At 55.2% G+C, this 12,883-nt stretch overlaps 1 protein-coding gene across 4 annotated transcripts in view; it reads right to left on the reverse strand.

The window, feature by feature from the left end:
• Positions 1-12,883, reverse strand: part of LOC133238799 (protein sidekick-1) — a 733,626-nt gene that overhangs the window by 160,207 nt on the left and 560,536 nt on the right. For all 4 annotated transcript variants that reach the window (XM_061402289.1, XM_061402290.1, XM_061402292.1 and 1 more), the window contains exons 12-14: positions 11,015-11,117; positions 8,491-8,667; positions 1,763-1,899 (exon numbers count right to left, since the gene is read on the reverse strand). In XM_061402289.1, coding sequence (XP_061258273.1) covers positions 1,763-1,899; positions 8,491-8,667; positions 11,015-11,117 — 417 coding nt within the window. The remainder of the gene's footprint in view (positions 1-1,762; positions 1,900-8,490; positions 8,668-11,014; positions 11,118-12,883) is intronic.

A 12,883-nucleotide genomic window follows, 5' to 3' on the forward strand; every position in this document is an offset into this window, starting at 1 on the left:
ACCAGCTCCCTGGGAGGAGCTCGGGACGCCTGCAGGGGCCACGCTCCGCACAAACGGGCTTTGGGCTGGTGGCACCTGGGCCCACTGCAGCGGCAGCTTCAGAGCTCTGCTCCGTGAGCGTGCTGACAAGGCCGTCCTGTGACACTGGCTGTCGAGAGGGCAGGTGTCACCCAGCACCTGCCTCCTCCACAGAGCCACGCAGAGTGGTCTCTGCAGGACCCACTTCCAGGGGGACGGAGGCTGACTCTGCCTTCCAGGCGGCGCTGGCGTCGGCCAGTACCCTGAGAAGTGGGACGTGGGGACTGTCTGATGGGGTTATTTAGAACCGTCCGCTGGCACAGCCCTCAGCGCCGGCCAAATACCATCTCCATTTTAGCACGTTAGCTGCTAAGCGGCTCTTTCTAACCGTGATTAGCCAGCGTGTTCACGGGCTTCTTAAGGGCACTGTTACCTAATAAAAATAAACCCCAGATTGTTGGCCCAGATGACAGTGCTTGTCTTGCTATCTGCTCAGCAGGGAGATGTGTGACTTGCCCACTGATAAGTGGGCTGACTTGGCCGAGGCCGCAGATGAAGTCAGGGCCAGCCGGAGAGAATGGTCCTCTCCACTTCAGAGTCTTTGTGGTAACGATGCTCAATGTAGTCGTGATGACGGTATGAACTACTCAGGACTCTCCTCTAGAGGCTCTCAGGGAAAGCGTCTGGGCAGTGGCCAGCTCAGGCGGGCCCAGCAGGGGAGCCAGGGGCAGAGGATGCCCTCGGTCACCTTCTCGGCATCCTGGCCCCTCCTGCACGCTGTCCTCACTTCAGAAGCTGTTTCCACACGCCTCGGGGTGACACGCTGCCCCCTGCCCTCGCCCGCCCCGGCCTCCCACCACTCCCGCTAGGGGCACCATCCGACCGTCTCCCGCCTGGGCCCTCCCCCCACTGTCTCCGCATGGCAGTTGGAATGAAGGCACCTCAATGGGAGAGCGCAGCACGGCAGGACGCGAGGACACGTCTGACCATGTCCTTCTGTCAGCGGTTGAGGCTGACCATGTCAGCATGCAGCCAGCACCCGGCAGAGCGCCTGGTGCAGAGCAGACGCCCAAGCAGGACTAAGTACTGGGCAGATGGATGGATGGAATGAATGACTGTATGTAAAGCCTGCTTCTTACTTAGGCAAGATGTCTGACAAAGAGCCAACAACCATGCACACTGTTGGAGCAGCTGGCGTGCGCGTGAAGCCGTGCCCTATTTTACGTAACCCGGGCACCCCAGGGCACCTCCCTCACGGCCAGAGTCGGTGACTATGACCCGAGTACATCCTCTGGGAATCCACCAGGGAACCTGACCCCGTTCATCCGTGAGTGCCTATTAAGGGCACAAAGACGAAGGAAACAGAGTCCTGATTCCAAGGAGACGACGCCCACGGGAGTCGGCTACGTCAGGATCCCGACGGCAAGAGGCCGCTCCTGCGGGGTCCTCTCCACCCCACGCAGACAGGGCGCCCCTGCGGGCCCGGTCCCGGGCCCTCAGCATGGACCCTGGCACCCACCGAGGGAGGCCCTGGGGCCACTCCGGCTGCTGCCCGCCTCGGTGCCCACGCTGCCCTTTCATTTTCCCGAAGCCTGAGCCACGGTTTCCATTTGAAACTCTGTAAAGCATCCGGAGCGTTTCACTGGCTGGTGTGGGTCTGAGCCAGAAGGAAAGGTTAAAGACATTAAGAGCTGGGGAGAAATCTGATTATTGCCCATGGCGACACCACCGCCTCGCTACTTACTGTTCTCGGACAGCTCCACGATGTAGTAAAGAACAGGGCTGTTCCCGTCGAAGGGTCGGACCCAGGAGAGCACCACGGCGTGGCTGTGTGCAGGGTTCAGGCTGGCCACGAGGTTCTGGGGTGAATGGGGCAGCTCACTTGGATACAAAGGAAGAAAGAAAAAAAAAAAAGCACGTATCAGAATTGTGTGATAACCTCCTGGCACTCATACTGCCGGCTCCTGGGGTGCAATGTTTGGAAAACAGCAAGCAGGCCCTGAACACAAATACTAATGACTCGCTGCCCTTCTCCCCCACAAAAAAACAAAAACCATCACCATTCACAACGTATTTTATTTTCCAAACGTAATTTGATTTAATCCCTCTGGTAGGGATTAAGCAACTAACAACTCTCGCTTAAATCGAGTGCGGAGTGCCCATTTCATACAGTAGATGGTTTAATTGAGAAAACTTGGTCACCAATTTGCTTCTGCAGTGAGACGCTGTTAATGGGAACACAGCAAGCCACCTACGAGGAAAAGGCCCGGGAAACAGGGTCGACTGTGGAAGTTCCCGACACCAGCTATCTGGAGTCACCAGCCAAAATGCCCATATGTGTCCTGGGACAGTGTGGCCGTCTCACGACTGGGCGTGCGCAGTTATACTGTCGCCCTGGTTCTGTTGGGTAATGGAGATTGGGAGAGGCGTTGAAAGGCAACTGCGGTGAAAATGCTAACTGAAAACCCATGGAAACAGTGAACAACCCATCAGCAAGGCCATAAAATGCAAACACAAAGCAGATAAATTCTGGAAAGAAGTTACAAGCAGAAGGGTCTTCATTGGGATTTACTGATGATGAAGCTTCAAAACCCAGTTGTGTGGTTTCTGCCACTGATGGGGGTGAGACCTTGCACTTCTGAGCTGCCAGGCTCGTGTTTAACCTTCGCCCCTTGGGCCCTGGGGCAGGGCCCTGTGTTTTGGACTTTAGGACTGGCTTCTCCTCCTGCTGGAGAGGGGAGGGGGCTGGAAAGGGGACGCTGGGTGTGACCTGTTTCACCCACCAGCTAGCTCTGGTCTCTCTTACACATCAATTACTGCTGACCCACACAGGCCAGCACAGAAAGCCATAATTATACTTGATATTTTTAATTTAAAAAATGTACTCATTACCCTCGGAAATTTATTAAGCTGTTACGTGCTTGCAGCTACCTAAGAAACACAGCTCTCTCTAACCACCCATGCGGTTTATAAACAAACTAATATTTCTCATGTAGACCGCGACTTTAAATCAGTACCACGAAGGATGAACTCGGGCCTGAAACGTCGTCCTGTTTTCTCTTTAATTGTGAACTGAGTTTTAAATCAGGAGAGGGGCCCCTCTGCTCTGTCCACAACACCAGCGCTCCCGGGGTCGTGAGGCTCGGGCTGCCCAGAACCCTGCGCTCTGCTGGGAGTCATGCCGCTCCCTCGCCCTCAGCAGCGCCCCCTCCCCTCTCGTCAGCCAGCACTGCCCCCCAGGCACTCTCCAGTGAGCACAGCGCTGCCGCGGGGGCCAAGCCCATAACCCATCACTCGCCCAGCCTCCAGAGCCCAGTCTCCCCTCTGTGGGGACCCTCTGAGCCTCCTCACCCCCGACTCAAGCAGAACTCATCACGCCTACCTCGACTCTCTCTGTAATTGATAGACTTTTTAGTTGGACAAATGTCGTGAAGCCCACAGAGCAGGGCCAGGGCGTGTGCTGGACGACGGGCCCTCGTCCTCTGCCAAGCAGCCTTGTCCAGCCCGCGTCACCAACGCCTGGAGCTGAGCGGCATGCAGGGGACAGGGGGAGGGTGGACATGCTGACCCCGCCGGGGCAGAGGGAGGAACCGAGCCCTCTCCAGCCCGCCCTCCCAGGTGTGGACACAGCCAGAAGGTGGCCCTGGCCCTGGCCACCCAGAGCGCCCAGCTGGGAAGCCACGACGGGGACAGCAGCTGAGAGGCAGTGCCCTGTGGGAGAGGCGGGGGCCGAGGACGAGAGCATTGGGGGTGAAGATGGAGGACCAGGCGGGCAGTGGCCACTGGGGTCACAGGCAGGGCCGGGGGCGCCGTGGGGTCACAGTGGGGGAACGCAGGGCTTGCACTGTGTCGTTGAGGGGGGCAAGTGAGGGAGGCCCGGGTCCAGAATTTCTGGCTGTCGGTGTGACGCTGGCTTTCTGGGGCTGGAACCGGGACCCCAAGGGCAGCTCGCTAGAAAGGGTCCTGGGGACTCACTGTCGGAGGGTGCTCTGTGTAACCTTAGGAGGGAGAAGAGGCGAGCGGCAAGGCTGGTCAGTGGTCAGAGGAGGCAGGCGGCCGGGGCTGACGCGGGTGGGGTCAGGAGAAGACACGGCAGCCGGAGGAGGGGTGCCCGGCGGGCCCGGGACCAGCTTCGCAGAACGGTTCTCCTGTCCCCGCGGAGGGACGGACAGGACAGGGGGCGGCGGGAAGGGACAGGCTCCTTCTGCACAAGAGGAGAGTCGGCCGTGGCCTGGAGCGTCTCTGCACACCCTGTCCCGGGGGTTACGAGGGGTCCGATCCTAACGTTCCCACAGCCGGGAAGACCCCGGGTCTGCGCTCAGCGTCAGATCATGCCTCTCAGCCTAAATGGGGTGCACTTAGCAACAACCCATCTGACAGGTGAGTGGACGGCTCTCTTCCTAGGGCTGGAGTGCTGTTGAGACGGAGGGCTGCTCACCACTCCGTGTCTGCTGGTCACTCCAGGCAGCCTTCTGTCCAGGTGTCCACTCAGGAAGCCCTGGAGCCAGCTTGGACAAGGCCCTAGTCCATCCATCTCACCAGGGGCGCGGGTCTGGGGTCCTGCCTCCCGGCCCCTGAACAGCCCCCAAGGGGAAGAGCACAAGGCCTGCGGAAAGGGGGTACGCTGGACAGCAGCAACGCCGCCCCAAGCCTGCGGCGGACAGGTGAGCAGAGAATTCTAGAAAGACTGGGGAGACTTAAGAACTTAAAAGGCAAAGTGGCCTTGAGACATTTAGTGCCGGTACCGAGATCTAGAGCCAGTGGTGCCCAAGGACGTCGCCGTTTGGGACGCAGCTAGAGATAATGAGCCCTCGTCCACCGCCGCCCAAGTCCACGGTCACCCCCGGAGGACGGCCGACGCAAAGTGCGGTTTTTACATACATTACAGGACTCCAAGTCGGAAGGAAATTTAGATTTTTTTTTCCTTCTGATTCCAGCCTCTCCCCATTTGGAATTCCTCTCTAGCATATCTCTGGCGTTCAATATTACCGGGTTCACAATGCAAAGAACTCTTTAATATACACTGGAAACGTACACTGTTTCTTTAAATGATAAGTTTCGGTTATCTGGAAAATTAAGCTTGGTGAAATACTCGACTAACCCGTCCACAGCTGACAAATGAGGCTTTCCGATATTCTGAATCCACTTTGGAGGATCTTATCTGATAGCAGGAGAGGGTGTCTCAGCACGTCTCTGCCAGCTCGGAAAGGAGATAAACGATCAGCAGAGTGACTCGCGACCCTGACGTGCAGACGGTGTGACAAACGAAAGGATCCGAGGACGCGGGGGTGAAGCCCATGCTGAGTCACCGCGCAGTTTGAAGAGAACTCGCCATTGGGGAACTAGGCCGTGGTAAAGGCAGAAATTACCAACAACCAGGCCCGGCCTGTGCGGCCGGCGAGGCAGCGAGGTGCATTTGGGAAAAACCAGCTGGGGAGAGACCCGAGAGGAAGCGGATGGTGAAGGGGCGCCCGCGGGGGGCTGCCCGGGAGGGAGAGGGGCCGATGAGCATTTTATAGAAAAATGAGCATTTTCCTATAGAAAAGCCCTGCCCCTTGAGCGGACAAACGACGCCTCGGTCAAACCCATCTTCTCTGACTTCACTCCGAGGATGAAGGCAGCGGGGGCTCGATAGCTCTTGAGAAATGGCACTAAATTGTTCGCTCTGTATTACGGCTTTGTCAGAAGCGGTTCTAGTGAAGGAAACCTCTCCCACTGCCTCGGGGCCACGTCTCCAGCCGCTCCGTAAATGAGGCTTTCCTCTGTACTCTGGCTCAGAGGAATTAGTCTCTGGTCTCAGAAGGAAAGACGCGGTGCTAATTGGGTTTTTAAATGATTAACAGTCAACCCACAGAGCCTTGGCGTCTGGTCCCTCTGGGGTGCTCAATACAGCAAGAAGCTTCGGGGGTCTGCGGTCACCCCAGACCCAGTTTCTTCCTGTAAGGCCCCAGCAAACTGGTAGGACAGACACAACTAACACGGCCGGTGACCAGCATAACCAAGACTGCGTGTTGTTAATTGGTCAGATGTGTCATGAGACCCTCTGGAATTGCAGAGACTTCTCCTCTCTGGGAGGGGGTGAGGCAGACCCCTCTGAAATTAATCCTCCTTGGTGGTACCAAATACCCAAACTGTCTCAATCTGCTAAGTGGAGCGGGGCTTCCTCAGACACTGATGGGCCACCTGTTCCAGGCACCGAGGCCTCCGTGGCAGATAGACATGCCTGGTGCGTCCGAGGGTCACAGACTTCAGGCAGAAATAAAGTAGGGTGAAAGAGAGACACCTCTTGGCCCCAGTGTGTGTGTGGGGGTGCTGTTGATGAAAAGAGGAGTATTTCTTTATGAGATGGTGAGGCATAGTAAGATCTGGGACTGACTGTCCCCCCTGAGCGGGGCTCCTGGCCAGTCCAGTCAAACTTCACTGCCATCCTTCAAGGTAAATGACAACGCACCCCATTCACAGGTGAGAAGACCGAGGCTGCAGCATGGGAGCTGGGGAGGGGCCCCCAGGCCAGCATCGCTCGGGGGCAGCCGGTGGCCCTGCTGCAATGGTGGCTTCTCCCCCAACCAGGGTCCCCTAGCCCCCCTGCCCCCCAGGCTGACACAGAGCAGACACTCCAGGGCGCCAACTATGGAGCAAGCCCACAGGAGAGCTGCCAGCGGCCGGCCTGCTCCTGAGAAGCCCACTTGTAACGTTTCTAATTTCTATATTTAACAAAGTGGCTTTTAACTTGAGCGGGGAGGCTGGGAAGCATGCTTTCAGGCTCTTCTGAAGGATACTATTTAGCCGAGAGTAGCTCTCAGTCACTCCTGCAACAGGAGACTGTGGTTGTTGTCATCCGAGCGAATCCGGGAGATGTTAACGCGCTGGATTTGCAAGTTCTCTGAGAAGCTCGAATGCCCCGAAATCCTGAGTTATGACTATTATCATCACTATTGTCATTGCCGACGTCCTAGAGTTAGGACCTTATTGGATCTAAAGATACGCGCGCTCTAACCTACAACCTTCCCCATTCATTCCGATTTGGAAGAACTGAGAGCTCATTACACCAACAATTCACGAGGACCGCTGTCTCTCACATCAGCTCTGCAACCAGTCGCACCTAAATTGGTTTGAATCGCGAAGCTGCAGTATTCTGTATTTGGAGATGAGGTGTTTTCCCATTACAGAAAGCCCATTATTTTATAGATACAGCAACATTTGCTGGGAAAAAAATGCATTTTACTTAGAGGAAATCAAATAAGCAAATAGTAGGGAAGATATGTAAATCAGCAGAACATAAAAGCTGTGCAGAATAAAAGCACCCACTACACTGCAAGCGTGCAGTTCGGCTTCTGCTGACAGAATCTTTATGAAATGCTCACATTTATTTATTTGGTACCAGTGATGGATGATCTGAGTTCTCAAAGGTAGTTTAACTGTGAATAGCGCGGTGTGTCACGTGGATTCATGGGTCGTGGACGCCAGAATCATCAACAATTTTTAGGAAGGTCTTCCCCTGAGCTGTGGATGGGGGAAGGAAGACAGGGGACCAGGGCTGAGCAGGGCGGGCACCCTCAAGCGGTGGGGGGCCCAGGCACTCACACACCTACAAGGAAGGCCAGAGGCCTGAGCAGACTGGCTGCGAGGACTACTGGAGGCCCGCGACACACATGTTCATTCAACCACCAAAGTGCATTCACTGAGCGCCCCAGGTATGCCAAACACGGCCAGGCCTCAAAACGCAGAGCTGTGTCATCCTCCAGTCCCGGGAGAGAGAAGGGGGAGACAGAGGGTGAGGTGGTTAGACGGCATCACTGACTCAGTGGACGTGGATCTGAGCAAACTCTGGGAGAGAGTGGAGGACAGAGGAGCCTGGCGTGCTGCAGTCCATGGGGTCACAAAGAGTTGGACACGACTGAGCGACTGAATGACAGCAAATAAACGCTGCAGAGATGACCTGGTCAGCAGGCCCTTCAGCTTCCTGCCTGTGAGGAGAGGGGCTGTGGGGGGCGAGTGTGGCCCCCACGGCTCCCCACCCCAGAAGGCCAGGCAGCTGCCCATCCCGCCTGCCTGGCCTTCCTGCCACCTCCGTGAGTGTTGGTGGGAGGTGTGTGCCTCCCCTCAGAGAGCAGTGGGCTCTCAGCGGCACCAGGCCGGCCTGCTGTCCCTTACTGGCTGGAGATTCTGACGGGCATTGCATGGAAGGGCGGGGTAAACAGTTCGTCAGGACGCAGGGTCGGAGGGGATCATCGAGGAGGAAGAGCGATCATGAACCAGCCAAGCTGAGGGCGGACATGACCCGACTTTAAGGTTGCCGACCCCCACCCTGTAAGTGTGGGTGTCTGAGGCCCAAGGCGATGACCAAACCCCCAGCCCTGCAAGCGTGGGTGTCTGCGGCCCGGGGCGGCAGCCTCTGATCCCTGTTGTCGACCCACCGCCGTGTGACCAGCGTGGAGGAGCGGCGGGCGCGCAGGCGGGCGAGGCACTCACATCACCTCCAGGCGCGCCGTCCTGGAGTCGTTCCCGCCCTCGGAGATCACCCCACACGTGTAGTCCCCGATGTCGCCCGACCACGTCTGGCTGATGAGGAGGGACCCGTCTTTCTCCACCACGACCCTGGAGCTGCTGGACGGGGCGATGACCACGTTGTCCTTCTTCCACACGTAGCTGTGGGCCAAGCAGAGAGGCCTGAGTGAGGACCCTGGCCGCTGACCTTCGCCCTCTGTTGAAAAGTGAGCCCTTGGTGACTTGTGAACGTGTGTGTGTGCTACACTGCTTCAGTTGTGTCCAGGCCTTGTGACCCCATGGACTGTAGCCCACCAGGCTCCCTCTGTCCGTGGGATTCTCCAGGCAACAATGCTGGAGTGGGTGGCCATGCCCTCCTCCAGGGGACTCTTCCTGACCCAGGGATCAAACTCACATCTCTCATGTCTCCTGCATTGGCAGGCGGGTTCTTTACCACTAGAGCCACCTGGGCAGCACGACTTTGTGAATGAATTGTAGTAAATAGTAAGAACCACTGAAATGTGCTCTTTAAAGGGTGTTACCTAACATGGGAATTACACCTTAAAAAAAGGAAAGCAACCTAAGGTCTTGGTCGAAACACAGAGGCAGATGCTGAAGTTAAAAGCTGGACACTGAAGACAAGGGCAGACACTGCTCAGTCCTGGGCTTCGGGACGGGCAGTCTGAGGGGTTGTGGTCACACCTGTCACCACTACATCTGTCCCTCCCACGGAGGAACATCCTGGAGGCCAGAGTGAGGCTGGACGGGGGCAGGGCTGCGTAAAAGTCCCCAGGGCGGAATTCCCCAATTCGTGAAGAAAACGCATCACACCCCGGCAACACGCTTTCTTAAAACCCAGTCATTCAGTCCTTAAAACTGCACGCTCTTCTCTTTTTATTCCTTATGACGCTTTAGCACGCTTTTCTTTTCACATGTAGACGCTGCTAGGAGCCCGCCAGCCTGGGGCTGTGGGTGGGCAGGGGCCCCTCACTGGTCACTGCTGGATGGGATCACAGTGCTGGCTCTCCTCTCCCAAATCCTGGACTGGATTTCCAAAACGTGCCCAGTTCTTTCAGGCTTGACGCACACAGAGCACAGGTGTCGCCACTCGGCTCGTCCGGCATCACCCGCAGACAGAGCGGGACCGACCCTGCGGGAAGGAGGGGAATCCGCTGCTCGCTCCGGGAGCAGCGATCAGGGCCAGCGCCCCTCCGGTGTCCAGGCGGGGGCTGCCAGAGTGAGCAACTTAATCACTTCTCAGGAGTGAGCTCCGACTCTGTTTAACCACATAAGGAGCTACAAGGAAACCGCACAGATCTGAGGGGTTTCTCTCGTGGCCTTAGGGCAGCAGAAAATACCTGTTTGTCCTGTGTTGGGTGACACTCCTAAGTCCTTTAGAAATGAATGAATCCTCTAGGATCCAAGAATTCTCTAGGTTATCTTCTAATTCGTTGGCTTTTGTGTGTTTGCTTTACATTCAACATTCTTGGAAGGAAGGCAAACTTGATTTCTGAGCTCTGGGGAACTCCAGAGAGGCAGATAGAAATACAGCAATTCTCAATTTGTCCAACAGCTGCCCAAGAAGAGAGAAAACAGCCGGGCTCCACATCCAGGTAGTGACGTGTCTATGCGTCCACCGCCCTCTCCCCCTGCTCAGAGAGGAATGGGAGGAAGCAGGAGGACACCTCGGTTCCGTCAGGGCCCTCTCCCCCTGCTCAGAGTGGAATGTGAGGAAGCAGGAGGACACCTAGGTTCCGTCAGGGCTGACTGCATGCCTTTGGGGCTGAGGCCAGAGTGGAAACACGAGGATGACCGTGTCCTCTTTCTAGATGCATGCTCAAGGCTGGTTCTGAAAATTAAAAACTCTTCTGAAAGTGGCGGCTCTTGGGGAAGAAGCTCGTGGTCGACAGCCACCTGGGTCTGCTGCCCCGTGTCCACCTGGATGGTCAGGTTCTTCATCACGACCTTCCAGGCTGAGTCAGACAAAGCTGGGGCGGGGTCACCGTCCCCTGAGCGGGCCTTCACATCCTCCAGTTCCCCTCGTTCCATGTGTTTTCCTCTAAGCAAGGTGATCACTGCGGGGCCTTCCCCCACGTGGTGCTCCCTCTCTGCCTGATACACAGGAGCCGTCCTTGCGGTAGAGCAGACCCCTCGGGTCCAGCCTGGCCCCAGTGCAAACACTGCTGAAATCCCATTCTATCTCTCTGGATTTTTCTCTCATTAAGTATCAGCCTCTGACAAGCACGTTTTACAGATAGTGTATTAACCTTGGCAGAAAAATCATGAAACGCTGTATTGAAGTCATGAAGTGGAGCACAGCTCGCTGTAAATAACACATAAGGCTGGAGTGGAAAATGGGGTCTGTGTGATTAATGAAGGGGCCCGGGACTGTACGAGGCTGTAATCAGGGATCTGTGGCTGAAATCAAAGCTCCCGAGATTCTCCCCTCTCATCTCTACCTCAGGGCCCCAGCTCACGGAATGTTAATGCTGTAACTGACGGAGCTGACCGGAGAGAAATGCGTGGGTCGTGGGTGGCTCCACAGTGCAGCGTGGCCGTGGTCCCCTTGATCACCACGAGGTCCTCTGGAGGGGTCACGATGGACGTTCGATCTGCAAAGACACAAACTGCAGCTCAGACAGGACCCTGTGGCTGAGAGCTTCCTCCCTCGGTGGGGGGTTGGGGGGTAACAAACTGGTCATCTGACATCACAACCTCGCTTCCTGTCACCTTGGCAAAACGAGTGTAAACGGAAGCGCTCAGAGATGTTCAGGGAATGGAAAGCAAGCCCATCTGCATCTCGGGGAGGCAGGCAGGCCTCCCGTCCCCCACCCCCCAGGTCATGCCCCGACCTCGGAACGCTCCAGAAGGAAACGGGAAGCAAGATCACAGGCAGGTGTCTACCAGGCTCTACGCTCTGAGGAAGAATCTGGATTCTTTCCCGAGAGGATCAACATTCTGGTAAGGTCCACACTGCACCTCATGGCTTTGCAAAGCACTTTCATTTATGGGTTTACTTAATCCTTACAACAGCCTTGCGAGGGCTGTGATCCTCCCAGTGACCAGGAGGGGAAACCGGTGCTCGGCCCTGCAGGGTCTCTTGCCGGATAGTCCGGGGCCAGTGCACGGGGGACCCGGTGCTCTCTGCAGGCCTGAACGCCCGCCCGCACTCCATGGCCCCGCCCTGTGCCCCCACGCCGCACACCTCGAGGCCGGGGCTGCTCTGAGGCAGGAAAGAGCCCGGAGCCCAGATCAGGAGGCTGGGTCCCTGCCTGACCGCTCACCCGTGGGGCATCCAGAGAAGCACCTCTGCTCAGAGCTCGGTTTTCCTGCCTATGAAAGGGGTGCTGCTGTTTGCTCCCACTGGGACAGACAGGGTGGGGGTGCCTGGGGAGACCCCAGGCCACGCGGGGCTGTGCCAGCCATTCTTGTGTTACCACAATTTTGCATCTTAGCAGACCCACAATATGCTCTGCTGAATGACCTACAGAGATGCAGACATCAGTTTTCCAGAAGCTTTTACACTTAGTTAATTTCCAGGGATGCTGGATGAATCAGATGTGGCTGACACATTAGGTTATCCCATGGAACAAAACCTCTTTTCTAGTAAATATTTAACAATATGGGGGGGGGGTGCTGTACTCATGGTTTTTTAAAAAACTAGTGATATCTTTAGAAAACCTAATAAATTAGGAAGGGCCATTTATCAGAGTGGACACCAACTATATTATAGAAATTTAAACCAGATATGAAATAAAGCACAAGTGCTTTTCTAGCTTTTCTTCAAGGAAGGTATTTTAACAAATTACTCACTCATGCAGTTCAAAGTTTCTCTCCTCATATAGATGGCTTTAGCAAAATCTATTAATGAGCACTGTTACTGGCTGTTTTGGACAATGTTTTGTAGTGATATGGATACGGATGAAGCAGAGAGGGAAAAGTTTATCAGCTGGTGAGGCTGAATACTTGGTAATCCAAACCCTAGGTTCTGGAAAACAATTTATTCTGCATTTCAGAAATAGTGTTATAGTTCACTCCTACACATAGGAAACGTCCATACTTAATATATGAGGAATGTTTTAGTTGGTTATAATTACAGTATGGGAAAAATACTTCCCCTTGGATTTGAATTCTTGATCTATTCTTCTCATGTGATTTGTATAAAATTAGCCAACTTCTCAGTTTTGTTATTTGAACTAGTTTGGCATAATACCCCTACTCTACTGACTTTAAAAAGTTAACCTTTTATCTCTCCTGAAATGTTCCCATTAAGTCTTTGAATACATTTTCTAATTATTCTTTTAGAAGCTGAAAAAGACTAATTGCTCAACAGATTTCTCTAAATTAGTTGTAAAAATAATGATTCTCCTTTGATTAG

This window comes from Bos javanicus, chromosome 25, assembly GCF_032452875.1.
Source record: "Bos javanicus breed banteng chromosome 25, ARS-OSU_banteng_1.0, whole genome shotgun sequence".
Lineage (NCBI taxonomy): Eukaryota > Metazoa > Chordata > Mammalia > Artiodactyla > Bovidae > Bos > Bos javanicus.